Below are 27,005 nucleotides of genomic sequence, written 5' to 3'. Positions count from 1 at the left end.
GTTTGCTGTCATCCATCTTGTGTTGGTGCATCGGCCTCGTGCATCTCTTTGTAACAGCCTTTTTACAAGCTGCCAACAAGACTTTCAGCGAATATCACTCCAAATTTTGCAATAACAGCGACTGGTGCTCGGGCAGGATCAGCCATTGTTTTTACTGTATAAAGAGATATGTTCTGTATATACAGAGAGCTGAACAGGCAGCAGCTGACAGCCTGTCAATAAGCCCTGCAGCTGATCCAGGGTTGTCGGCTGTCAGCCCTGAGGGCAGACCATTGTGTCTAACATGAACAGAGGCAGGCAGGAAGTACTTTTTAACACCAGTGATACATGAAAACTGTACAAATCTGTAATGAATGTATCTGTTTTTTGCTGATGTTTTATATTGTTTGATTTACTCTAACTAAGTTGGGATGTTGCTGGTCCAAAAACAGTAACATGGCAAAAAATTCGCAGAAATAACATGATTAACACCATGACAGAGTCATTATGTGGCTCCATGATGATGAATAACTACATGGTTTAGATTAGAATCTGTAATCTGAGAATGAAATCTGTATTTCCCCACATTGTCCTGTTCCTGGTTATCTGCAGTGGTGCTGTTTGATAGCTGCAGCATCAGATCAGCGTTTTTCTCTTTCCTCCACTGCTGCACTTTCTGCTTGCCAAGAATTTCCCAGCATAAAATAATCCATGAGGACAATGCAGGGGATGAATGAGCGGCTGCTGCAGTCGTGACCGAGCAGAGTGGGTCACAGTTTAAAATATCTGGTGTTAAATCTGGATGTTTCTGTACAGTTGTAGTTCTTGACAAATCGTGTGTCGAGTGGCTTCATTCATTCGGCGTCTCTGTTGGATGTTGCTGATGCATCCTGTCTGTATTTCGTGCTCACAGATGAAGGGCTCATATATCTCTCTCCCAGCCTCTGTAGCAGCAGTATTCAGTATTCAGTAGCTCTCAGACGCTTCAGCTGCTATTTGAGCTGCAGGAATTGGTGGACGGCCGTGTTTCGGATTCCTCACCTGTTTCTGTCCAGCCGGGAGTAAAATTCACTCCAGATGGGATAACGTTGCGCAGATTTGCACTGCATGTAGCGACATATAATGATATCAAAGAGTTTATTTAAAGAGGTTTTAATTAATATTTCTACATTAACAATAGATCCACTCATACTGTAGCTCCCAGCTCTGCAGTGCGTCTCTGCTCTGCAGAATGTTTTAGTGTCTTTCAGCTCGTTTTGGTTTTACAGCTGCAACTTTATTGTTTTGGCCGTCCTCACCAGAACATCGGCTGTATAAGTCGTCTATGCAAGCCACTTAAAATGACTTATATTTACATTTATTGTTAGGCTGCAGCCTCTCCTTGATGAAGTAATGATGACGGGAGTAGAGGACGAAGTCTGGTGGTGTAGTATACAGAGAAATGAAGTAAAGATAAAAGACATTTTCTGGTATCCCTGCCCACTTTATCCAATCAGGACAGAGAACTCATATAAAGAGGCGATCCTGTTTGCTCATGAACACATGGAAAGCTGCTATGTCTGACTGATGTAACTAGCATACTTATTTAAACCCAAACCACAATCCTTTTCTAAACTTTACCAAGTAGTTTTAGTGCCTTAACCTCGCCAAAATGCGACTGTTTCACAGAAATAGCCATGTGACAACAAAGATCTGGTATACCTGATACTCTCAAATGGTGATATATGTTGGGCATTTTGGGCTTAATTGACTTATCAGGTGGTAATATGTTGGCATTATGTTTGCAGCCTGTTTCTGCTGCCCCCAAGAGGCCAAAGCATCAGGTTTTGCTGGTTTAGGTGAGAAAAATACTAGAAATCACCCAAGAACCAATTAGAAAAAATAATTTTGTGGCACATTATTAATGTTTGTATTAAGTAAATCTTGCCAATCAAAAGCAGCACTGATCAGTTACTGGTGCATGATGTGTTCACATACTAAATGCATGTTTTTACACACGGTTGACCCTTTTACCTGATAAAGTGTCTTAAATGCAATATGAGTGCATTATGGATCTCCGGATCTTCTAGACCTTTGAATCACCACCCACAACATCTCAGATTTGTCTAGTGATATTGTAAAGGAAATGAAGTAATTTCAGCAGTTGTTGAGATAAAAAAAGTCTCTAATAGAATCCAGGCAATCAATTGTCCTAATTAAGTTCCTTCTCTAATGAAGCTTTTGTGCTCTAGTAGAATAATTCAGTGTGTGAGCGCTGAATGAGTGTTCAGCTTTGGGTCTGTATTGCTCAGTTATAGCCAGTGTAATCCTGTTACAGCTGTCAGTGAGCCTGTCAGTCGTGCTGGTTGAAAAGTCTGCCCACGACTCCTCACTGAGCGGCCTCCCAACTTAGCTGATGTGATTACATAATCTCATTAACCTCAGGTTTCCTGTAATTCAGAAGGGCAACTGGCCCCGTAATTTGACACATCCTCCCTAATCAACCACTCCTTCCTCTAATCCTCAGCTCGGTGGGACATAATTATACTTTTTATGCTTTGTTTTGTCAGGGAGAGGGGGATCAGCTGGGGGATTGAAACCAGGTGACTCTTACACCACTTGTGAGACACGTTTCAAAAACACTGCTGAATCTGAGTTTTGCCTGAAGTGTCCAGAAGGTGGCACTGTAAGTGAAGCTACTGCAGGCTGATACATATTGGCAGAATGTAATATGTGGAGGCCTTAATGAGATTGTATTCACATGGCTAAGTGCTATAAAGCTGCTGCCTTTCCAACAGCCATTAACGTGATGTCAGGCGTTGTATTTCTGTTTTCATATCGCGGCTCAAAATGGTCCTGTGGTCGACACATGAATCTGCATCAACCTGTCGACACCACTGCACATTTAAAAAAGCTTTCTTTTTCCATTTATACAGGCTGTTACATTTTAAAGAGTATGTTTTTAAATGTGGATATTTCATTGCCTTTTTCGCTTTTCTCCCTCTTGTGTTTTCTCTTCTAGGTAAGTGGCTGTTCCTGCCTTTAAAGCTGTTTGTGGTTTGTGGGTGACGGTGCAGGCGGGTGGCACAGAAACGGTGAGCTCTCCCTGTATGTCCACCACATCCATCTTGTGTCATGTTTTCTGTTAATACAATGGCCTCTTCGGACAAAAGAGCGTCTAACGCCCCGTACAGTTGATCAGCAAAATTCATTTTCCACACGTCACGCACCAGCTTTGTGTACGGCCCCGGCTTTCATATGAAAGCAGCTTTTTATTTGACATGATAATGATAGTCGCCAGGCTGCCGTTTTTGGTGGCACGAAAAGCCGCAGGATGTTTTTCATTATGACTTACATACTCTTTGCTCTGATGCCCGGCCAAGTGAATCAACCGGATTTGATCTGCAGCTGGAGGCAATATCTGTCCCTGTCTCCGTCTTTCTTTCTGTAATTCTGTATCTCAAATGAAATCTTTAACCCCTCGCTGAGAGGAAGGAATCACATGTGTTGCACAGTCCGTTTTTAACAGTCTGGTTGCTCCACTTCATGTGAAGTAATTATTATTTTGTTATTAAAGATATGATATTTAAGAATCCTGTATTTAAAAACGACTGGACCTTTGGTATGTAAAAGGTATTTAGTCAAGGTCAGAGAGTTAGGAGGGATGTCGGTGAACGAGGCCAAACGTAACGTGAATAAAACTTTTAAAACATAACGTCGCCTGTGATCACTGACACTGACTCATGTCAGATTAAAGGTGTGTCCACCACCAGCCAGGCGAGTTTGGCTGTGTGATCGTTTGTGTTTATTCACCAAAGACAGCCACATTGTTTTGCATGACCCGTAAGTTAGCCAGTACATTTCCCCTCCAGTTACAGTCAGCAGTCTCTGAGCTCTCCCAGCATCGGTACACAGCTCTGGATCAGACTCTCAGTGTTTATTCCTCCAGAAGCTCTGGCTCTGCACCTGATTCTTTCCTCCTGAGCTGCCCAGCTCTGAGCAGCTGTAGCGGCTCTGCAGCCACTGATTGATTTTGTTTTTTAGCGGTTATTGATTGACTTGTTGATCTACTTTGATGCCTCAGTAAATGTTACGAGAAACGTCTCTGTATTGCCTCAAAACACATGATATATACTACGTTTTGCTTACAGTGTTTAACTATCTAAAGTGGGCTAAATTCGAGCACGAGGCCAAAATCATATCCCTCCCACTGACATTTAAGTTTGTCAGTAATTGTCAGTTATAAAGCCGTCGTCCTTGTGCCATTTCCAGAACTTGCCTGGCATGAGGCGCAGTTTTTAAAAGCTGCAGGGGCTGTGTGTTCGCCAACCCTCACCGCAGGCAAAACAGCCGACGACAGCCAGCAAGGCGCCCCGCCATGTGAAAAAAATCTGCTCTACCCTCAGAAGACCTCTTCTTTGCGTCTCTCCTCCAGGCAAATACGAGTTACTATCGTGCATTTTTCTCATGGTGGTGCAAAGTCTGGGAGTGATCTGCAGAAGGACAGGAGAGGGGAGTGTAGACCGGGCTTGAAAGTGAAAGGGTTTATTTTAAAGTGGCCCCTTTCATACTGTCATGGTTGGGTTTATGAGGAGGGCAGAGCTTGATATATAGAACCCCACTAATGGCACCTCACACATATCATGCTGACAGAGTCTCTCCGAGACCTCAGGGAGTGTCATCTGGGGCTCTGCCAAAGTGCCTTTGAGTTTTGTTCCTGCTTATCTGGCAGTCAAAAACACCATTGTTGCAGCATGGTGGATATATTACCCGTTACTTTAAATTCCCTCGGGTGATGTCCTCACAATGTCTGCAGTGAAGACAGAGGTTCTTCTTCATCTGGTAGTTAGTTAGCATCTAAGACAACGTTCTGAGAGTTAAGGTATTTTAATGAGCCGTGGATCTGGCTGATTGAGTCCTTGAAGCCTTAATGGAGGAAAACATTGCTCAAGTGTAATTACGTGTGATGTTTCACTGCACACAGTACACCGTGGATTATTATATGTGTTTATGTTGGGGTTTATTTCTGTCAAAAATCAAGCAACCTCTTAAAGGAACAGTTCACCCAGAAATATAAATTCAATCATTATCCCCCATGCTGATGGAAAGTCAAGTGAACTTTTGTAGTCCACGAAACATTTCTGGAGCTTCACAGCAAAAACAACGTTGCAGCATTCTCCATACAGCTTGTCTGGCGTAATCCAAGTCTCTGGAAGCGGAAGCCCCCAGATCCCAAATAGATTTGAAAAAGACGTTTTTACACCCCATGACGCGTGGGCAAGCTGGTGCACCCACTTCATATGTACATTAGTGATTTTAGCTTGGCAGCCACAGTGAAGATTTACGGCTTTAAAGGGGATCTCAGGGCTTCCAGAGACTTGGATTACACTAGACAAGCTGTGTGAAGCCATTTTTTGTTGTTTTAAAACAAGTCTGCATTTACTTCAGTTGTTCAGGAGAAGTTGTTTTACTGTGAAGCTTCAGGAATGTTTTGTGGACTACGAAACGTCACTCAACTTTCCATCGGCATGTGGATGATTAGATAAAGACTGAATTTTAATTTTCAATTTTCAACTCAAAGAGCACTCTTATCTTTTGAGTCTCACGCCCAGGAAACATAAAATGTGGCTTTGAACAGTTTGCTCCATTGTTGAAAATTGCCGCTGTGGTCAGTTGAGATTTATAGCGGATACAATGGATTCCAACAGTGACCCAGAGTCACAGCAAGAAAACATTTCGCAAAACGTTCACACCACTCCTCATACTGAACATACTGATCACACCGCCAATAAATAACTCAAAATGCAGCTTCCAGCACAGCTGTCTGAAACATACTAAACAATGGACATACTCAAAACCCTAATTTTCCGTGGGGTATTCCTTTATTAAGATGACTTGGTGTTCCTCTGATGAGGTTTACTTTTTGGATTCAGGCTGTACAGGCAGGAGATGAAAGTGTGTGTGCATGGTTACATAAAAAATCACCGTCTCCAGTGAATGTCAGGAGCGGTCTGCACTCACTTTCTCCTGCATCGACACTTCCTGTCTGCCCGTTATTTGATGTTTTTATCATCTGAGACTTCTGGACAGTCGGTAGTGTTGCGTGGTGATCAGCCGCAGAGCGACGCTCACTTCCGAGAAGACGGTCTGTGTGTGTTTTGAGTGTTGCCAGTAGCGATGCTATCGTCTCTGACCACCGTTCTGGCCTCGCACTGTGTTTACTCATATTTCCGTGGTGTATCACGTTTCTATGGTTACAGGCATTCCTGGTCGACCACACCTTACCATCAGCTTTTGATGACTCATTGCAGTGGCCGGTCCCTCTCTCTCCCTCTCTCTCTCTCTCTCTCTCACACACACACACACACACACACACACACACAAAACTCTCATATTTCCTCCTCTTCAGTCGACATGGTGCGGTGGTTCCTCTTAATCACAGGATGCTCTTATGATCGCATTTGGCAAACCGACAACTCTGGCAAAGTGCAGCCATTTGCCGTTTTTCCAAGTCGGCCATTTTGGCTCAGTGATCCTTCAGACCTTTGCACTCGGCTGCATTTTATTCCACTTTAAACGCTTTATATTGTTCTGTCGACACTGCAGCGGCTCCGTGCCTCCCAGAGGTTTTCTCATAAAGGCTCGGTGGTTTTGCCAGAATCATGGTGCGCTCCTGTGAGCGTCCATTAGATGCTCATACTGACAGCCATTTTACCTCAACTGCCCTCAAGACAGCTCATGCTCCAATGCTTTTATAGTGAACAACGTAGCCTGAGTGGTTTGTGCTATACCAGCTGAAACCTTTGTCCAACTAGTTTGTGCTGCTTTGCCAGCATCCTGTTGGGGATTAAGTTTATGATGGACTTTCTACCTGCTCTTGTTGTTATGAGTTGATCAGATCCAATGACGTAATTTACTTATTGATGTCAAACTGCCATCGACAATCCGTGTATCTATGCAGACCTCTTAATCATTTTGAAATCATGGATCAAAATCTGCTAACTAGTAGTTTGTAATGCGCTGCTTTGCACTTGATTTGCTCAAGTTTTCAAAAACATTAAAGCCATAGAAGTTTCAATTAAAGTACTTTGGAATACACTTAAATGTATTGCATTTTTCACTGTAGCCTCGTGTTGTTATAGCTTGCAAAAAGATGTGAACCCAAATGCAGACACAACAGTCAGGTTAAGAAACAAAAAGCAAGGTTTGATAAGCTGTAGTCCAAAAATCAAAATCCAACCAACAAAAACACTGACAAAACAGGCTGGGGGAAATAGAAACGACTAAATAAAGAGCAAACCAGGAGAAAACTCTGGGAGCGCAGGCAGGGCTGCAAGAAACACAAGGGCAGCGAACATGAGGAGCACAGGGGAGGGAAAAACACAAAGGCAGGAAGTGGGAGGTACAAATTGACGGGAGGATAAATCTACCAAAATAAAACAGGAAACAACTAAACCAAAAACTCAAACCATGTGTCAACATGTAACCTTACACATGCTACCAACAACAACAACAACAAATAAGAATAAATAAATAATCATAATAATCCTCTGGTATCCTTATCAGTGCTGGTAGATATCCAAATTCAGGCTATCTGGATCAGATTTGAACTGAATAAAGTAGAACTGTGCATCTCTAATCGTCACAGATTTTTTAAAACTCACATCAGTTAATGATCAGTCTGTCCTGGGAAGCATTTGTACTTTAAATTAGTAAAAGATTTTGGATTAAGAGAACATGATGTGGACAGATGTTAGATCATTATCCACAATAGAGGAGATGGAACGGAGAAGTGACACCCTTTCATACTCACATGGAGAATCTGCTTTTAATCCAGTTTACCGAGCAAAACGGCCTTGTGTGTGTTTGTGTACTTGTTTGTGTTTATTTAGCAGCACATTAAAACTGTGTTAAATTGTGATGTTGCACAATAGGCGGAGAGTCAACAGATGTGTGAGTTTATTGTTTAGCCGACGCTCCCTCCAGTGTTTTTTCCGCTGCTCCCTTCTCCAAATGTCAAAATGCAGAGTTGCATTTAATGACTTGGAAGACAACCATATAGCTTAAATTACTTGCTCTATAAAGTCTGCTCTGGAATGCAAAGAGCTCCTCATCTGCCAGAGGAGTTGAATGGGTTTGTTTTTAAAGCAGCCATGTCACCTTGAACTGTCTCCATTCTCCTGTCGTCTGCCGCTTCCACCATGGCAATGAGCTTTCATCGCAGCTTAAAGAGGGACTCGATAAACTTGCTACACTCACATGTAGCTGGTTAATCAGTATGTTTTGATGATTTTAGCATCCAGGTTTCATTTCCACACAGAAGTTTAAATTCCCATTTGCTTGATAACAAATTTCTGAGTCAGTAGCGTTTATTTATCCATTTGCCGTTGTGTTGCAGCCAGTACTTTGTGAACTGTGTGTTATAAGAAATGTTGAAATAGTTGAAAGCTGAAGCTGGGAGAGGTATGACGCAGGTACTGACTGTTTTATTTGATCTCCATCTGCGATTTGGTGATAGTAACCGAACAAAAATCTGTTGTTGCCGCTGTTTTTTCTTTGATTTAGAGCCACAGGACAGGTAATACAGAGCACATGGAGATAAAGCCTCTGCATCCAATTCAAAGGAATCAAAATACCGCAGGATTCTTGCAGTGTGAGAGATCTGTTTTCGTCTTTCATGAGTGGTTTTATCTGTCATGCCATTTATCAGCAGGTTTTACCCATGCTAGCAAAGCAGCAGCTCAAGCTCTGTTTGTGATTTGTGATTGATTCTTCCAGATATCTTCACTCCAGTATATCATCGCTTTGAATCGATCCAAATCAAAATACCAGGGAGCTGGCAGCACTTTGTTTGCCTGGTAGGATCTGCAGTGGAGCCTCGTCTGGCGCAAAAAATCATTTGCAGTGATCGTTTTAAGGTTGCCAAGCCCCAGAAGGGTGGGGTTATCTCCATCCGCAGAGCTCACAGTGAAATACAACCTATTGTATCTGTACAAAGTGCTGCGCAGCCTACATAAAGCCTCTATTCAACTGTAAGAATGATTGGCTAATACTGTTTAACCCACAGTCCTCACTAAGCTTACTGCCTCTTCTGCATGCTGTTACTCACAGAGATTTGCTATGAAACATTTCTCCCAGTAGAGCAGGAATCTGTTTCACATTAATGTTTCTGACAGTGTGATAAACAGGAGCATGGGGGGGATGAATTATTAGAACGGCAACTCTGTGAAATAGAACAGCGAGGCCAGATGCTCTCCGTTATTTTGCAAAACTTCTCAGCCTCTCAGTTATCTCATCATTTTCCCCTGTATTAGGTGCTATTTAAAATCTAGAGCTCTTAATGTGATCTGCAGTGGACCAAACCTGCAAACGCTCCTGATTTTCATGCTGTGCTTTCATGCTTTCTCCCGTTAATCTCCAGATTTCATATTTGTACAAATTAGCCTCTGTGTGGGATGTGTGTCGTGGAACCTGGCAACCCAACCCAGAGCCAGAGGTGAGCGCTCCACGCACAGGCGATTCTTCCTAATGTGGGCCTCATCACTCCCTCCACTCCGCTCAGTTTAATGGATGTAGCAGGTCCCAAGAAGAAGAAATACACTTCCAAATTTAACTCAACTTGGTGCGAGACCTTCCTCTTTATCGATATTTGCCTCCTGTCTCACTTGCTCGTCCTCTGCAGACTGTAGTCTAATGATTATGTTTGCACTGTGATGTGAAGGTGTTGACTTTTGATTGCTTTTTTTGTACATTTTGGATGTTTTTTACTATATCTTACTGTGAGCTATGAATTTGAGACGAGTTAAAAGTCATTTAACTTTCACATCCTGGAATGACTCTTATCCATCCGGGTTGTAGGTTTATATGGGGGGCAGGAAAATCTCCCTCCTTTTCACAGCCAAAGGTGCCCTCTGTAGTTTTGGCTACGTTACAGGATGACACTGGAAAACTGCAGCTGTCAGAAGAGGGCACCGTTATACCAACTTATTTAATGGCAAATGGGAAAAAATCCCTGTCCCCTGCAAAGATTTTCCAGAACTCCTTCTTGTATTTTTAGCCTCTCTGGCAGCTGTGGTTGTCCTGGACGCCACACTGCTTTCCAGCGTGGATCGGTCTCAGAGGAGGTTGAGTAACAGAGAATTAAACACAGGCACAATTGTCTTTTCTTAAGGGAAAGACTTGATGGCTTTTCCATTTAGGAGTTGGCTGGTTTGTGACGTGGGCTGTGAGTGTTGAGGGAGACCAGAGATGATGGACTCCTTCAGCTCTCTCCCGGTGGTTGACCTTTTAGGTTTAGTCTCTCCAAAAAGAAAAAACAAGAACTCTGTGACACACCTAACAACCTTTGGAAACAAAAAGTCTCTTTGACAGTATATTATGTTGGGCACCTTCAGCAGGTTAACATACAAAGAGTGCTGTTCATTTTGTATCCTTGCTTTTTAGTCGAAATGTCACGTTAAACACCATCAACCTCCTGCTTTTGAAAAGTAAGACAAAGTTTAAAAGACTCGCTGCAGCTGTCACTGTTGTGTGTTGTGTGTTGTGTGTTGTGTGGCTGGTGGTTTTCCCCTCAGGACTGCTGATAGTGGGCTGTGTGTCATCTCTGCCGGCTATCAGATGAAGTTCCTCTTTATCCTCCCTTCCTCCTTTGGTTACACTCGGCCTTGTTTTATAAACAGAGCATCAGCTGAAGTAGAAGCTGTGATTCATAGTCATCAGTTATAAATCTTTACACCAAACAAAGGATCTATTTTTACTGAGTGCTCTGCAACACGATTAAATGAAACGACAGCAACCAAGAGATCAAGATTAATCTTAAAGTTCATTGGAAAATAAGGTTTCTGACTAATTTTTCTGACCATATGATATCTATATAATATGATAAATTAATGACTTTTTATTGGCCATATGTGAGCGGATTGAAACGTGATGTGAAAAATGAGACATTCCCTGTCTCTCTTGGTTGTCTATACAAGCCTGTGGATGATTTGTTTAAGTTGTTTAATGATGCTGGACCGGGACAGTCCGTAGGATGTGACTTTATGCACGATCCAAGAGCCTGTGTGATTATCCAGGTGATTAAAACAGCGATCAACACAACACCTCAGTTCTAAAAAATATTGAGATCACTTCATCACAGTAGAACTTGTTTGAAAATAAAACAAAAATCTTTTGCTTTGAAGGTTCGAATCGATGCCTAATTTGATATTATGCATGAGATATGTGGAAGTATACAGTGTCCTACCCACAGAAAGTTTTTAAAGTCTGGGTCACATTATAAACGTGATTTCAGGCACAAAAAAATATTAATTTCTCTCTCTAATTTTTATGTAAAATGAGTGCCAGTATCTCAAAACAAAACTCAGGAGATTAGGACGGTAATGACAGCCATGTTCTAAAAATACTAAGATTGTTAATAAGTGTAAGAAATAGGTGTAATGACCATAAATCATTGCTTATTCAGTTAATTTATTTAAAGAGCACAGTGCACATACGCTTGTACATATTTCTCCATATGTGTCACATTTCAATTACAATATACATTAATGTTTCCATCCGATGCTGAGAGAAGTCTTAATTTATGGACATGTTTTACAGTGCTGTATGTTAGCCTGTGTAAATGCCATGTGTGCCAAGAAGCAGTATGTAATGGCCAGGTTATTTAAGTTCTTTGATTATATATTCTGAGTTATTTTTAGACTCTGTTTATGCTACAGACCATTCACTGCGAGTCCAGCATCACGCTTTCTCTGCTGCATCGATCTTTCTCCTATTTATGGCCTTAGAGGCACCGACAGTCATAAAGCTCTGCATTCATTGTGATCAATACAGTCAAACATTAAGGACATACTGTAGGTTAAAAATGTATTGGGTGGTTTTTAAAAGTATTCTTATACTTTTATTTTCAATTTCAGTTTAGTTGATGTACAGTTTGGAGGTCATATTAGAGGTCCACAGCACTCAGCTGTCTCACAGTTAATGTAGAGATGTGGATAACAAACATCTCACAGATTTGCTAATTTTGTGCTGAGTAAGTCACCATCATAAATTATTTACCCTGCTATCAGAGTCTCATTTGGATATCTACAACCGATGGGAGTGCTGAAGAATGAGACCCAGAACTGCTTATTTATCCCCCTTATCCTCGTTAATGACAGGAAATTTTTATTTGCAAAAGAGCAACTTAGGCTATATGTGTCAGAAAGTGTGAGACAGTCTTAGTTTGGCTTGGTCGTATGTTTGATAGTTGCCTACTATACTTAAAACGGTCTGATGGTGGTGGTTTGAGCAGTAATGCCAATAACCAAACAGGGTCCAAACCTTCTCTTCTCGGCTCCTTCTGATCCCTTCGGTTTCTGTTTGCATCCTCTGTGCACACACCCCCTCAGATTCTCCTCCTTCCTTCCCTCTCGCCTCTCGTCCACACAGTTTCTCTCTCGACTGGGGACTGAGAAAGGTAGGAGGGGTTGTGAGCATCGCTGTTTTCTCCATGCTGACTCATGATGACAATTTGGTAGATAGATCCTTTATCAGAGAGAAGCAAAACTGATGCAAAAGGAAAGATTAGTGTCAGGTCTTGTTTGTGTGATGCTGCATGCAATACTGAAGTGGTAGCAGTCAGACATATTTAGAGAAGAAATTGCTTGAAGGAAGTCAACGAGAACTCAAAATGGTGGCTGGAATGGTAATGCCCTTGGCCGATCTGAGGGCGATCTATGAGCTTCTCTTTCGAGATGGGGTCATTGTGGCCAAGAACGACAAGCGTCCAAGGTCCATGCACCCTGAGCTCAAGGGGATCACCAACCTGAAGGTGATGCGTGCCATGGGCTCGCTCAAATCAAAAGGCTGTGTGAGGGAGAATTTTGCTTGGAAACATGCCTATTACTACATTACCAATGAAGGAATTGCACACCTGCGAGATTACCTGCAGCTGCCGTCGGAGATCGTGCCTGCACCCCTACAACGTGTTCGTCGCCCTGCGGCCTCTCCTCAAGTCCAGACAGTGAAAGGCCCCACGTCGTACATCCCAAAACCTGGACGAGAAAGCCAAGAGACGATGATGGACAGGCACATTTACCGCCACAAGAGGGCTGGAGATGAATCTGAGAGGCCTCCAAAAAACTTCAGAGGTTCCTACCAGTGTGACGCATCAGTTGGCCCGCCTGGTGTTCAGACGTTTTTGGAGAGAGACGAACACTGGGCCAGGAAGGATCATGGGAAAAGTTCAATCGAGAAGGCCGAGCTACACGTTTCTTTAGCCTCCTCTTCTTCTGCAGTTGTTCCAAAGTTCTCCAAAGAGATTCTTACGGTTCGCACGACTCCTGCAGCTTTTAAAGAGTCTCAGTGTGTGAAGATGCAGAAGGTTACAATCATAGAGCTCACAGAAGATTTGATCCCAGCTGTGACAAGAGGAGAAACCTCCAAACTTGCCTTGGAGGTACTTGGAGAGAGAGTACCTGAGGTTGATCCTGCGGTGGTGGTCCGGCAAACAATCCCTTCGACGGCAGAGTTTACTGAAAAGAAAGAAAAACAAAATCTTAAAGATAAAGAAGATGTTCGTGAGGAGGTTGTGGTGACAGAAACTGTTGAGATGTATGATGTTGAGGTGATGAAGCCACTGAATGTTGAGGTCCTCGGCCATATAACCAAAGCCAAGACCCCCAAGTCTGCTCCTGACCATGACTCAGCAACTCCTCCATCATCAGCCACAGATGATTTCAGACACCTGACTACTCAGAAACTCATGAAGAAGACCATTCCTCATGTCGCATCAGGTATCTCCTCGAGTGCTGCCTTTGAGGCGACTTGCCCCGAGCCTGTTGTCCCTTCAGAAGGTCCATTTACTGCCCTGAAGAGCACTCAGCTTCAGGAAGGACAGGACGTCCTTACAGAGGACCAGGATGTTCAGAGGGTCTGTCCTGACTTCTTGAAAGGTTTGAGCTCGTCTTAGTTCCTCCTCCTTCTCCTCCTCCTCTGTTTCTTCTTCTTTCCTCTGGTCTGCAGTATCTGAGCGTTGCTATGGGCACTGTCTGTGTTTGGGAACTCGAGAGAGAGGATAATTTGATTTTCTTATAATACAAGTAATGGTCTTGTCATTTTCCATACAGCTAAATAACAACCAGACTGCCAATTAGCTTCCATTGTAATGGATGTAGGATGATCTGAGCTTACGTGACTAATTATAAAGTGCAAGTTTTGATAATTATTGCCTTTTGTAGTGTTCACATATTGCTCTTTGCTCCTTTACATATGTTGCATTTACTTATCTGATTCACTAAATATCACAGATTAACTAATCGAAGCTGGTGAAACTGAAACTAAAACTCCAAAGCAAAAAATAATTGAATTCCTCGGCCTTTCCGCAGCACTCATCACTGCACTGCTCTGTTTTATCTACTCTGCAAATATTTATAAATGCTTCCTGTGAGATGTTTAGTGGTGCAATCAAACAGAAGACTGTGACATTTATGGCTCTGACAGGCAGAGGTAGCAGATTAACAGTTTAGTAGACTTGATAATCACATGAAAACTCTCTTTTAAACTATTAAAATTCCTTTATTTAGTTTTAGAGATAGTGCCGTGGAGATTTCTTGTGATTTTTAGGTATCCCTATTTGGGATGCAAATTTAAACGATAGTTGGCTGCCTTAACAATCGATTATTGGTTAATCATTAATAATATGTTAACTATGTTGGAAGTTTTTCCATTAGAAAACTGTTTGTAGGCTATATTAGGAGTTAAAAGAACAGATAAACACCAAGTTACGCGAGTAATAAACTAATTAACACAAAATAGTGACTTAATTTTAGTAGTGGATCTCCTGTTTGTCGTTATTCAACAACTGGCAGAACAAAATACTTTTGGTGTATCTGTGCAAATGTCTGATTGTCGGTTAATGCTTTTTTAACTGGTTAAATTCTTAACAGCGATTTATAAAGTAATGATTAATCATTAACATGCCTAATTCCTAATGAAAGAGCACCGCTAATAAACTTAATTTGAGTCCAGGAAGCGTTTTTTAATGTTTTTAATACGTTGAAGTGAAGTACAGATAAAGGCAATTATACTGTCTATTCTTACACATGGATGCACACATCCAGCATCCCCAGCATGGGGAAACTTGTCTTTGGCTTTATCCTGCTGTCGATCAACTTTAAGTACATCAATGCAGATATACATACATACAGTTTAATTTAAGGCAATTGGATTAGAAGAACTTAGTATCATATTTTCTAGGTATTTTGTATTTTTTACTAAAGCTTTACTCAAGTTTTGTTTTTTCATGGCTTATGCAGAATTCTGAACACATTTTCCAGATATTTTAGCTTTTGAGGTTTCTCTGAGTGACATTTCCACCATTTCTGGTCAAAGCTAACTGAAGCTCACGTCATATTAATTAAAAGACTATCAAACTTGAAGTAGGATTTGTCCCAGCTGTTCCTAAACGCACCACAAAGATAGTTGACTGTTGAGTCTCATTCCCAGAATGTCAAATAGCCACATTTTGGGTCGGTAAAGTGTCCTGAGCAGCAACAAAGTGAGAAAATAAGAAAACCAGGCAGAGGTCTGCAGGGTCTCTGCAGAGATGAGTCACTAACACACTTTTTCTAAGCATTTCAGTCTCCCTCTCTGTCTGTTTCTGTCTTGTTACGTCTTTTCACGTAGTTTTGTCTCTCTACGTCTGCCGTGTGTGATAAGCACTGACTGACAAATCAGACTTGTGATGTTGGGAATCAATAATTCTCCTCAAATGCATTAAAACTAAAGTGATGAGCCTGTTTTGAAAATGTAAGGAGGAGACAGTACAGATGTTTGTGTACGAATGAAGGGAGGAAATGTGAAAAATAAATACTCAAGTAAAATACAGATACCTGAAAAATCTGTCCAGTTACAAAGTGTTTGTACTTTGTTGCTTCCAACCTCTGATTTCCATACAGTACACTGTACATACATGTAGATACTGTTGATATTGAGTTATATTTCACATAAATGACTGATGGAGTTCTTTCTGCCATCTGCTGGGGGAAAAGTGATCTGCTGTAAATACTGTCCTGCTGCTGTATTGTCAATGTTCAGACACATTTTATTTCCATCTTACAGAACGTGCAAAATGTCCTGTACGTCCCATTTAAATATTTACAGACCTGCCAACTTCAGTGCTTCTTCATAAGGTTTCACCTTAATGTGCAGCCTTGCCCGAGAACTTTCCATTGTCAGGGCCGATACATGACTAAGCACAGACCGGGAAATGTGAGTCCAATTAAGCCACACTCAGCTTTTCCTGCCTGTGCCTCCGCAAGAAGGGCGAAACAGCAGAAGCAGTCCAGATGGGAACATGTGGCAGCTGCCACCTTTCATCTGCCCCTCAGTGTTTTAGCCCAGCCTGCAATGAACGTAAACTCCAACATTTAAAAAGACCATACTGTACTTGAATGGACCACAGACCTGCTGTCTCAAACTGTGGTACTATGTGTTGCATTTAATAGGTTGATATAGTGAAAAAGAGAAAATCAGCCACTTTGAGCTACGATGGAAGTTAATTATAGAGACTACATGGAGGCTCTGATTCAACAAGGCCAAGGTAGGACGTTTTTCGTTGTTGGAACAGTTCTGTCTTCTTACCAAAAGGTGTCAGCACAGAAATGCTTTATGGAGAGTCTCAGCTTGTGTCGAGGACCAGAGAGGATGAAGCAGGTATGGGTGTGTCTCACGCTGCCAGTGTATCAGATAACAGTCCAGGACAGCGTTGTGTGTTTCTGATTAAAGGGACGACACTTTGCTCTAAATGTTCTTAAGATTGTTTTTATAACAGAGCTGCACAATCTGTGCCTGGTTTATTCCCCCATTTACAGAAATGGCTCATTTAGTGAATAAGAGTGAAGTAAATTACAGCTCTTAAGTTAACGCTGAAGTTAACACTGAAGACCTTGAGTTAGACACCACCCAAGCTGCCTGGCACGGTCTGGGATCATGTTTCCTAGTGTTAAATCCAGGGGGTGTGGGCTGAGGAGAGGGCCCTGACTGGCTGCTCCACGTCTCCCCCCTGCTCAAGACTGTTATGGCATCACAGCACCAGGCCTGGCTCAGCTCAGGGGTACTGCAATGCACAGGCTGCATAGATAACATGCTTCGAGAAACACGCAATGTATGTTGCCGTGAATAGCCGCAGCATTTTCTACTGTCATCTATCCTTTACGACTGCAATGAATGATTTTGTGTCTTTGTGTCCAAGATGACCTTCTTCATTCGGGTGTTTTGTGCAACTAACAGCCTCAAAACCACAGATATTCAGCTTGGAGTTACATAAAACCGAGAAAAGCAGTAAATCTTTCCCAATTGAGAGACTGGAACAAGTGAATATTTGGCATTTTTCTTGGTGAATGACTTCAATTAAGCAATCAAATTGTTAACATTTTTATGTCATTTGACTCATGTGACAGTTATTTGACTGTTAACAAACAATGAAATGTTTTATATATATATATATATATATATATTAAAAAAAAGACTTATTACAATTACAATTGTTTATTGTAGAATTGCAACTGATGTTCATAAAACTTTGAAAATGGTTAATAAACACTGCGTAGTTCATCTGTGAACATTATTCGGATGGCAAAAAAGTTGCAACTGATGTTTATGCATCTTCACAACTGTTTAATAAATAGTTTATAAAGCAACTTAAGTTTAATTAACTATAGCTTTATCTTTCATTTTATTTTTAGTTTTGGGGAAGACATTTAATCAGAAGAAAAAGATCTTCGTGAGTTTTATGCCAAAACAAACTTAATAAACAAACTCCCTTTCTTTTCATTAGTGAATAAACTGAATAAACAAACTTTAATTTGTTTATATTTGGCGGACCCCACCACCCTTCTATCTTGTTCTGGGAACCTTATTTTCCTCTGAGAACAGCTTGTTTATTCAGTTCTGGAAAAAGTACATATTTCTGAGTTTGTATTATCATCTCATTAAAAGTTTGAATTTCTTCTCCAAAACTACATAGTGCCCCTTTAATGATGGTTACTGCGCTGTTTATTTTAACTGTTATAAAAGTTAATACAGACTTAATATAATATGCTATTATGAACAATATGTCCAAGAAAGGATCAGATAAAGCAGTAAATCAAAGACACCGCTGTAGTGGTCAAACAGTTTGATCCATATCCTGTAGATAAAGAGACTTAACTGCACTGTCTCACAGAGAAACCTTTGTTACAGTAGCTTTCTGGCAAAAAGTCATGGTTTCCGCTCTTTGTCTAAATCCTGTCTGAAAAAGTGAATGTGTCCCTGGGAGTTTCTGCAGCCCTGCACATGGATTCCATCCAGTGGCGCTCGTCAGAAAACCACCACGCATGAGATGCTGTTTCCACTGAGGAAAGCCTCACAAATTGAGTCAAACTCGCAGCGCTGTCTTAAGGTCTTAACTTCCCAGCCGTGCCTCCGCTTCTCTTTTTTTTTTTCTCTCTCTCTGTGCTTTTTTAGCACGCCCCCCTGGTTTTGATCAGAACACAATGTCGTGAGGTCAGATTTGACTCTTTGGCAGTTCAGTTTTTTCCCTAAAAGTTGTGAAGACGCTGAGGAAAGATGAGCTTATGCTGCTGTTTGTGTTCACCACGAGAAGGTAAGCTTTGCTTTTTTTTTTTTACAGGATTTTATCCTTTCAGACTTTGTGTCAGTGAGTGAGGGGATGCAACAGGAACAAACTAAGTAGAACTGAATTTCTTGCATAATGCATGCCATCTGAGGACAGTGCCACTCCCAGCATCAGGATCTTTTTAAAGACTGCAGATTAAAAACATCTCAGACGTTCCTGTCATTGCTCATCTAATCCTACCTGTGCTCAGAAATCTTTGTCATCAGTGATTGAGGCATTTTAACTTAACTCTAAAGGACTTTTTACACTCATAGACTGTACAGCCATGTGAAGTGCGGCGAGTTGCCGACGTGCGAGTATGCGTAACATGCATCACAATATGGGAATCATTGAGCAAACACATACCATGTGAAGGGAGTGGGAGTGGGCTGACTCCTCCCCAGAAGGAGTGGAGGGATGAATTTATTCCAGACGTCTGTACCGCTCCTTTGGTTTTATTCCCTTTGCTCGGTCTTCACTGCATCTAATTGGCAATTTGAGCTGCTAGTTTGTGAGGCTTTGGGGACTTGGTTGACATTTTGAAATTGAGATCGTTTAAGGTCTTACCCAACATGTCAGACTGAAATCCCCTCAGTTACAATCACTCTTTATTCTGTGCTCTGAGCAGACTTCGGTCGGGACTTTTTGGGCAACTTTATTCATTCAACTCTGTCACAATCTATCCTGTTGTTTTCCAGACGACAAATGCCTGCACGTCAGGAAACTGTTCTGTATTTAAATTAAGATTATGCTCACACCAAAGGCAGCTTGAGGTATAGGTTGTAACGTCTATTTGTGCTTGTTTTACGGCGCACGGTTGGCGTGTGAAATTGCAATGTGTGATCGTGACGCTGGTGTTGGGTTTCTGCGTGGCATTGAGGATGAAAGAGACAGTGTTTCATGTGCACACACACGGTGTTCTGACAACAGGAACAATGGCAGAGATGCCGTTTTGCCCGCAGCGTGATGCTTTTGATGTCCCAGTGGTGATGTGAGTTGGTCTTATGACAGAAGATCCCTGTCATTTCAAGGGCTGACAGTCCTTGTACAGCTCTGGAGGCACTGGAGGGGGTGAAATGCTTAGTGAGGAATTTACTTGCGATCATGCTGTGACAGAGTGGTTGTAATTATAGCTGATCAATCCCTGAGCTGACAGTGACATGGTCATTGGTGATTGTGCTTTGTCTACTTCAAGCAAACATTTTCCCCTCAGGTTGTTGAGTGTTTTAATTGCAGAGCCCACCTCGAGGAAAAATGAAACGCACTTTCTCATTTAAAGGGGCACTATGAAGAAATTCAAACTCAGAAATACTTATTTTTTTCCATAACTGAATAAACTGAGGAAAATAAGGTCCCCAAAACACAGTTTGAAGCTAGAAAGGTGGCAGGGTCCGCCACAGATAAACAAAGTAAAACAGTATGAAATTTGTCCTTTAAAGTCAGTTTGTTTATTCAGTCATGAAAACAAAGAGAGGTTGTTTATTTATTCTTTTGTTTGTTATAAACAATATTAAAATGTCTTCTCCAAAACTTCATAGTGCACCTTTAAGGGTTAAAGAAGCAGTTCTGGAGATTTAGAAAATGGTTGGTTTTTAAAACAGGATCCAGTAAAATGGATTTCTGGGAAGCGTACAGGCAGCGGGTTGTGGTGTCCAAGCATAAGGAAGCAATTAGCAACCAGGGAAACATAGTGAAGTTACATAATGAGACTGAATTGATAGCGAGGGGGATAATTCTGCGAGGGGAAAAATAAAACGGCTTCATAAACATTTGGAGAAGAAGGAAGGGGCCGGCCTTGGATGATCTGTGACTCGTAAACCGTGATGGAAAAATATCTGCAGGGGCTCAAAAAAAAAATCCTATGAAGTGAATGAGTCGGAAACTTTGACTCTGACTGAAGGTTGATCTCTCTCGTGCTCAGTTTTGCTTCTTATCAAGGCTGAGTGAGTGTGTTTTGAGGGTGTGTGTGTGTGCGTGTGTTACACAAAACAGCCTCATATATTATTAACTCCTGCAGATAGGCTGCAGCGAGCGGGGGAAGCGGCCGAGCCAGTTGCTGTAGGGGGAAAAAAACCAAAAAAAACCAGTGGAGTCATTTGAGCCACAGAAGAGGACAAAACTTCTTTTTAAACTCTGTCAGGGCTGCAGAGAGGCTCACGCTGGAAGAATTGGAGGAGCTGATTTTTTAAAATAAGTGCAAGTTAAAGTAACAAAGAAGAGTGGGTAGAGAAGAAAGACAGGAATTGTTAGCGTATACAGGGGAAAAAGGAGAGAGGGAGGGAGGGAGGGAGCCACTTCAGCCAGAGGACTGAGTCACAGGGAAGCGAGAGGAGGAGGGAGGGCTGCTCTCTCGTTCTTCTCTCTCTCGTAAAAGTCACGGACAACTTGGCTGGAGCGCTCGTTTTAAAGTCCGGGATGGCACCACACCCCTAGGCGCCCCCCACCCGTCCTCCTCCTCCTCCTCCACCACTCCCCCGTCACCTTTCACCCCCCCCTCCTGCCTTCCCCTGCCCTCCCACCTGTCTTCAGAGCCTGGGACTCTCCACTTTGTACCAGGCCCGATGCCGACAAGCCCCCCTGGAAATGTGTTCCCAGCCCTGGTGGTTGTGGGCCACATTGTTACCTTAATCGTTGCGTGGCAGTGGAGAGTACGCAAGAAGCAAGGTAAGAAAACTTGTCGCTGCCAGCTTACTTCAGGAGAGGTTTTAGGAGGAAGTGAGATCAAAGCCTTTTCTGTGCTGATAGTTTGTTGCCGGCTGTCCTCGTCCGTCGCGTCTGCTCGCTCTTCTCCTGTGTGTTTTCGTGTGCGCACACTTCTCCTCTCCGTCCTCACTCCCCCTGCGTTTTTTTCCTCACACGTCTCGGTTTCCTGTGGTATGGAGATGTTGCTGTTAACCCCGTAAGTGCCGGCTGTGATGTGATGACGTCGGAGCCGGAGGGTGTTCTGCTCGACTGGGGGGGGTTTCTGCTTCGTCAGAGCATCGTCAGCTCTGCTCCTCTTCTTTAGGTTTTTCCTTGAATAGTGTCTTTTTTACAAGAACCGCTCCATCATTTCATCCTGGTTCTGTCTATGCAGGGATCTGAATTGAATTGTATGGCTTTGACTTTAAGCCCTTTGCCATTCAGAGTGTCTTAATCCTAGTCAATCCTGTATTTCTAATTGGCTTGTTCAACCGGTTTCTCCGTGGAATGTTTTCAGCGATAAAAGATAAGCCTTTCCTCTTCACACACCAATCATGTGCTGCCAGGGGGAACATAATAACCCTCTATTGGACCCATTGAACAGCCTGAAGGTTACCTGCAGGCACTTGCAGCTTCCAGCGTCACCGGACACACCTCACTCGGCCCTGTTGGTCTGTTGACACAGCTTGGCACAGCTAACACACCTCTGCAGGCGACACACCCTGAGGCGGATTGAAGGATGTCTGACTGGCGGTCTGCAGGTGTAGCTAAAGGGCAGCTGTCTTTAAGAGTGTTGTGAGAAAATAGTTTGGATACCAGACGCGTCAGAAAAATCTTTTAGATCAATGAAGCATCTCGAAACAATGCCACAAGTCATATCTGTACACCTCTGCCCGAGTGAAGCTCGCACTTTAAATGAATCGAGCTGTAAACTGTTGTAATAGGATGAACACACACCTGCCAACCTTCAGACATCTAAAAATAGAATGGACTTCAAAACCCAAACGGGTCAGGGGGTCCTTCCCAAGAAAAGGGAGTTTGAAGGACTATGAACTACAGAATAACAAGTAAAAATCAACAATAATTTAAATTAATTACATCTCATTTTATTTTAAATTGACCCCTTTGCTTCATCAGTTTTCATTCATGCATCCATGTTTTGCCCCTGCCTCTCGATGGTGTTTCTGTGCATTTACTAAGGACGATGAGACACAACAGTACAGCAGACTTCACGCTGCACAGTGCCAAAGGGGACAGAGGTGTGAGAATTTGTCAGAAATCAGGAAAAAATAATTATGACCAGGAAACTGGGGGAGGGCAATAAAAGATGGGAGTCTCCCGGGGAAATCGGGAATGTTGGCAAGAATAGATGCACACCCGCCTGATATAGTTGGTTGTTTTGCTAGTTTGAAGCCAGACACTGTACTTTTCCCTTATCTCTCCCAGAGGTCTAGATGGCACAATAAACTGCACAATCCTTTTCAAAGGAAGGCACGGAGGACACACCTTGAGCAGATAGGACTAGTTTTCACTGACAACAGTGCGTTTGTTATGACGGATTAGTAGCTTTCACAGCAGTCAGAAGAAGAAACAGACCCAAAGACTGTCTCCTAACAGTGAAATGCCAATTAAAAGGCTTATCAGTGAAAAGTGAGCGATGAAAAACAGATTTCTCCACCTCTCCTCCTCTCATGAGTGTTTTATGCTCTGTAAACTGAGCTCAGCTGAAGTGCTGATCAAATAAAGGTCGCCTGGACGAGTTGTTTGACTGGTAAATTACTGGCAAACATTGCTTTGCAAAACTAGGCCGCGCGCTATCTCTACCTTCACTCAATATCCAGCTGCTTTGCATATGAAGAGATCTGCTGTCAGCCGCAGTGCAGACAATAAGGCTACACCCTGCACATCAGCAACGGTCGTATTCCCTCTCACCAGCGTCTGTCCCTACATTAGCGATGTATTTTTACCAGAGGAAGGAGGTGTCGCGATTGATTTCTGCTCTGTCTGGAAGCCTGGTCATTGTTTACACCGCAGATACAAATCAAACATCTGCAGCGTCACGTGCCGGGTGTAAGGACACCGCAGTCACAACTGTAGTTTACTGGAGCAGCAAGGTGCCTTTGACACAGTGGGAAGGTGAAAGTAGGTAAAAGGGATTTTACCCGGAGCCAGGGTTAAAAAAAGCTCACACATGGCGGCTGGCTAATGGTGGTGAACTCGACACTGGGGGACGGTGGGCTGTGTATCCTGGATACTGTCATAACAAACCAGAGGAGGAGGTCTGTGGTTGTCTTTCACGAGGCCTCACGCTGATCCTCGGGACCTTAAAGGAATCCGAGTGCTGTGTTGCTGCCTACATAATTAAAGAGTCATTTGCACTGGGTGATTATGTGTCTCTATAAACCGTCGGAGGTTGATTTTGACCTGCTCCCCTTTTTCTTTGAGACTTTTTCCGTTAAAGATTTTCTCTCTGAAGATCAGAGCGCCTCATCCACTTCACATCACCAGCCTATATCCGATCCGTTTAGGAAGCCACACCCAAGTCTGCAGCAGTGTTCATGGACGAGCCCTAAGACTGGCGTCTGTATCTGCTAAACCTCGTACAGCACACAGTAGGATTGGGTTTAGGTTTCTGGCTCGTGGTGTGCAGCTGTGACTCACTTTTCCTGTCTCCTCTCACTGTGGCAGTAATGACAGACTTGAGGAAGGAGGGCTGCCCGCTCAGCTTTAACTGAAAAGTGAAAAAACATGCTGTTATTAGAGAACAATGCATGGCCACCATGTCCCTACATGCCCTACACAATAGCTAATGAAACATTCAACACAACGGTGGTTAACCTTGCTCGTAGCCATGACTCTGTCATACAATACCCCGTGTGCCCAACTCTCATCTGTGCTAATCTTTCAGAGGGTGAAAGCAACCGTGTCTCCTCCTCGACACGCTTTGTGATAAAATCTGGATTGCTCCTTTTCGGAAAATTGGCACGAACTGCCACAACAAGCAACTGAGCACATTCTTCCCCATCAGTCTGAGTTTTAATTATTTGAAAGGAGACATATTTTGCACATTTTCATGTCCATACTTTTATTTTGGGTTACTACTAGAATAAGTTTACGATCTTAAATCTTCAAAAAACACCAATTTTCTCATAAGGCCCGGTGCAGCAGGACTGTATTCCCCCTCTGTAATCTAGCTGGTGAATACCGACTCTGCTCTGATTGGTCGGCTCACACACGCCTAAGCAAGCACCGCTAGCAACAACAGAGCCGAAGTCATTTGTCTTGCTCTCAAACACAGCTTGTGTTTTGCTGTAACAGTTAAATGCTGTTGAACAGTGCTGCTCTGATCCAGAGGATTAAGCAATGGGAAGTTATGCCAGTTATCACTCCTACTTTGAATATTGTTCAAACGCAAGCCTGTTCTTTTAAAACTGACGATCAAAGTCTTAAATGTAATGATTTACCTTTTAACTAGACTCCCAAATAAATAGTTCTAGGCAAACAACGGAGACATTTAAAGAGAAGCATGTGTGCACAGATGCACACTGTTCACAACTCTTGCAACATTCAGCTCGTTCTGACTGGAATAGTAACTTCACTTACCTGAAAGGAACATCTGTCTTTAAAAAGTACATAAAAAGACTGTAAATATAGTTCTTGAGTTGAAGTTAATTAGCAAACCTCTTGTTTAATCTGTTTTTTTGTGTTGTGTGAATTCAAATTCTCCCCAAAGTCCAATTCCAGTGAAAAAGATTCCAGCTCCACATTGATTGATTTAGTAAAAAAAGGTCTGCGTTATGGTCCCAAAAACCTTCCCAAGATATCTAAAGACATTTTTTAATGCATCCATTAATGCATCGGTGCAAAATGTGTACGGGAATCTACTCTTTGTCACTGGAATGAGATTTTAGGGGGATTTGATTCTCTGCACCACAAAAAAAGAAGTAAAGCAAGTATTTTCATTATTCAGCTCATTCAGACTAGAAATGTACAGATGCCAGATGTTCCTTTAAGTGAAGTTGGTCTCCAAACAAGCCTGGCTGGTGTTTTTTTATAGCCAGATTGTACTTCAGAAACCACTCCTCCTCCTTCATAAAACACTTTTAATTGCTGGGACATGAAATGTAGTTACCGTCTGCAGCCTTCACTTGAAAAATAAGCTGCTACCTGCATGTGAATGCGAAGTATTTCTTCACGTTACGCAAAGAAAGTGAGAGAACAAGACTTCCCTGTTTGCGTTATTTATGATCCACAGCTGTTGTAGCTTTGTGTGTGTGTGAGGGGGAAGAGGATGATTTACCGCCGGCGGGCAAACGTTGCATACGCGCTGCCAAAGCTGCACTTTGCCCTTCTGTGAACCTACAGTGAGACAATACAAAGGTGCGTCTCTCGCTGGCTGTAAATATTACATATGAGTGTGTTCCCGGGAGTTCCTGCAGTTAATCTGTTGTGCATTAAGGGACCCGGAGGGTTATGTAATCCTGGGAGAGGCAGCAGTCATCACACATGCTAAAATAAGGACGTAGCGTGTAGTCCTCGGCAGTACATACTGCACACTGTCTGTGTATTTCTGGGATGTCCCTCCCAGCCGCGCGTTAATGGCACGACTCGTTATTACGCACGACAGCGACGACAGAGCGTGATGGAGCAGGAGAGCTCTCATCTCGCTAAACAAAACAAAAGTGGGCTGGGCTTGTGACAAGGACTGTGCAATCTGACACGAGCCTCTGTGTTTTTTCTCTCCTCCATGTGGCTCGGATAGAGAGGAGGGAAAAGTTTTTGTGGGGCTGTAACACGCGACAGAAAAACGCGAGTCGGGGGGCGTTTACGCGCGGCGCAAACACACAGCGGGATGGCCGGAGCGGAGGACGCGATGCACGCCGCTGTGCCGCCCTGGTACGGCGGCCTGGAGCGGGACATTTACTATCGACGAACGAATTACATCCACGAAATGAGCTGCGGAGAAGTGGGGTCTCATCTGTACAGCCGAATGTGCTGCGCAGGTAGGTGTGAGCGCTCCGCCGCTGCCTCCATCTCTGTCTGAGCGCCTGTAACCGGAGGAGGCTCTGGTTGGGAGGGGCTGATGGGGATGCTGTTAACCTTTTCCATGCCCCCACCCATACAGCAGTACAGCAAGCCCAGAGGGACAAACGAGTGGGCGTCCAAGAAGACTGAGCAAATAATATTACTATTGTTATTATGTTGTTGTTGATTAACTTTTACTGCACTTTTATAGAAGTTGGCACAAGGATAATATTGTTTATGAGTATTATCGGTGACGACAGGCTCCTGAGATTTTACTGTAATGTATAGCTGACATGGCTGATCGATTAGTTGATCTAATCAATGGCTTACCTCAATAGTTTTGGAGGCAAAGATGCCAAAAATTCAGCTTCTCGGATGTGACCATGACGAATAATCTGAACCTTTTTTGATCATGTTTGACGGGCTTAGTCTCACCCTGAGGGTCCGGAGTCTATAGAGCACATGTATGTTGATGTTTGAGCAGGAAAAGGATCATGTGTGTGCTCCAGTCTCACACTGCTGCTTTATCTCACCGCCTGACACGATCACCCTGTCCAGATTTGAATACATGAACCGTGACTCGGCAAACATTCACAGGCTCAACCTGATTAATCAAAGTGATCAGATATGTGTGTTTGTCCACTTATTTTGCCCTCTGAATGTGCCTCAATCTGTCATTTATCTAAAACGTCTGTGTTTCCAT

At 42.8% G+C, this 27,005-nt stretch overlaps 1 protein-coding gene across 14 annotated transcripts in view; it reads left to right on the top strand.

Moving 5' to 3' along the window:
- The window catches only part of pleca (plectin a), a 108,132-nt gene that overhangs the window by 33,884 nt on the left and 47,243 nt on the right, over positions 1–27,005 (top strand). Inside the window, exon 1 of one of the 14 annotated variants that reach the window (XM_084379329.1) lies at positions 18,317–18,583. The exons of 11 other annotated variants lie outside the window; for them this stretch is intronic. In XM_084379329.1, the coding sequence (XP_084235455.1) occupies positions 18,547–18,583 (37 nt within the window). In that variant the 5' untranslated portion in view covers positions 18,317–18,546. Of the gene's footprint in view, positions 1–18,316; positions 18,584–21,119; positions 21,260–26,194; positions 26,281–27,005 lie in introns of those variants that run through there. 2 more of the 14 variants (XM_084379342.1, XM_084379326.1) reach the window with 2 other exon arrangements.

This window comes from Pagrus pagrus, assembly GCF_965226575.1.
Source record: "Pagrus pagrus genome assembly, chromosome: 17".
NCBI lineage: Eukaryota > Metazoa > Chordata > Actinopteri > Spariformes > Sparidae > Pagrus > Pagrus pagrus.
This window is presented reverse-complemented; position numbering and strand designations above follow the sequence as displayed.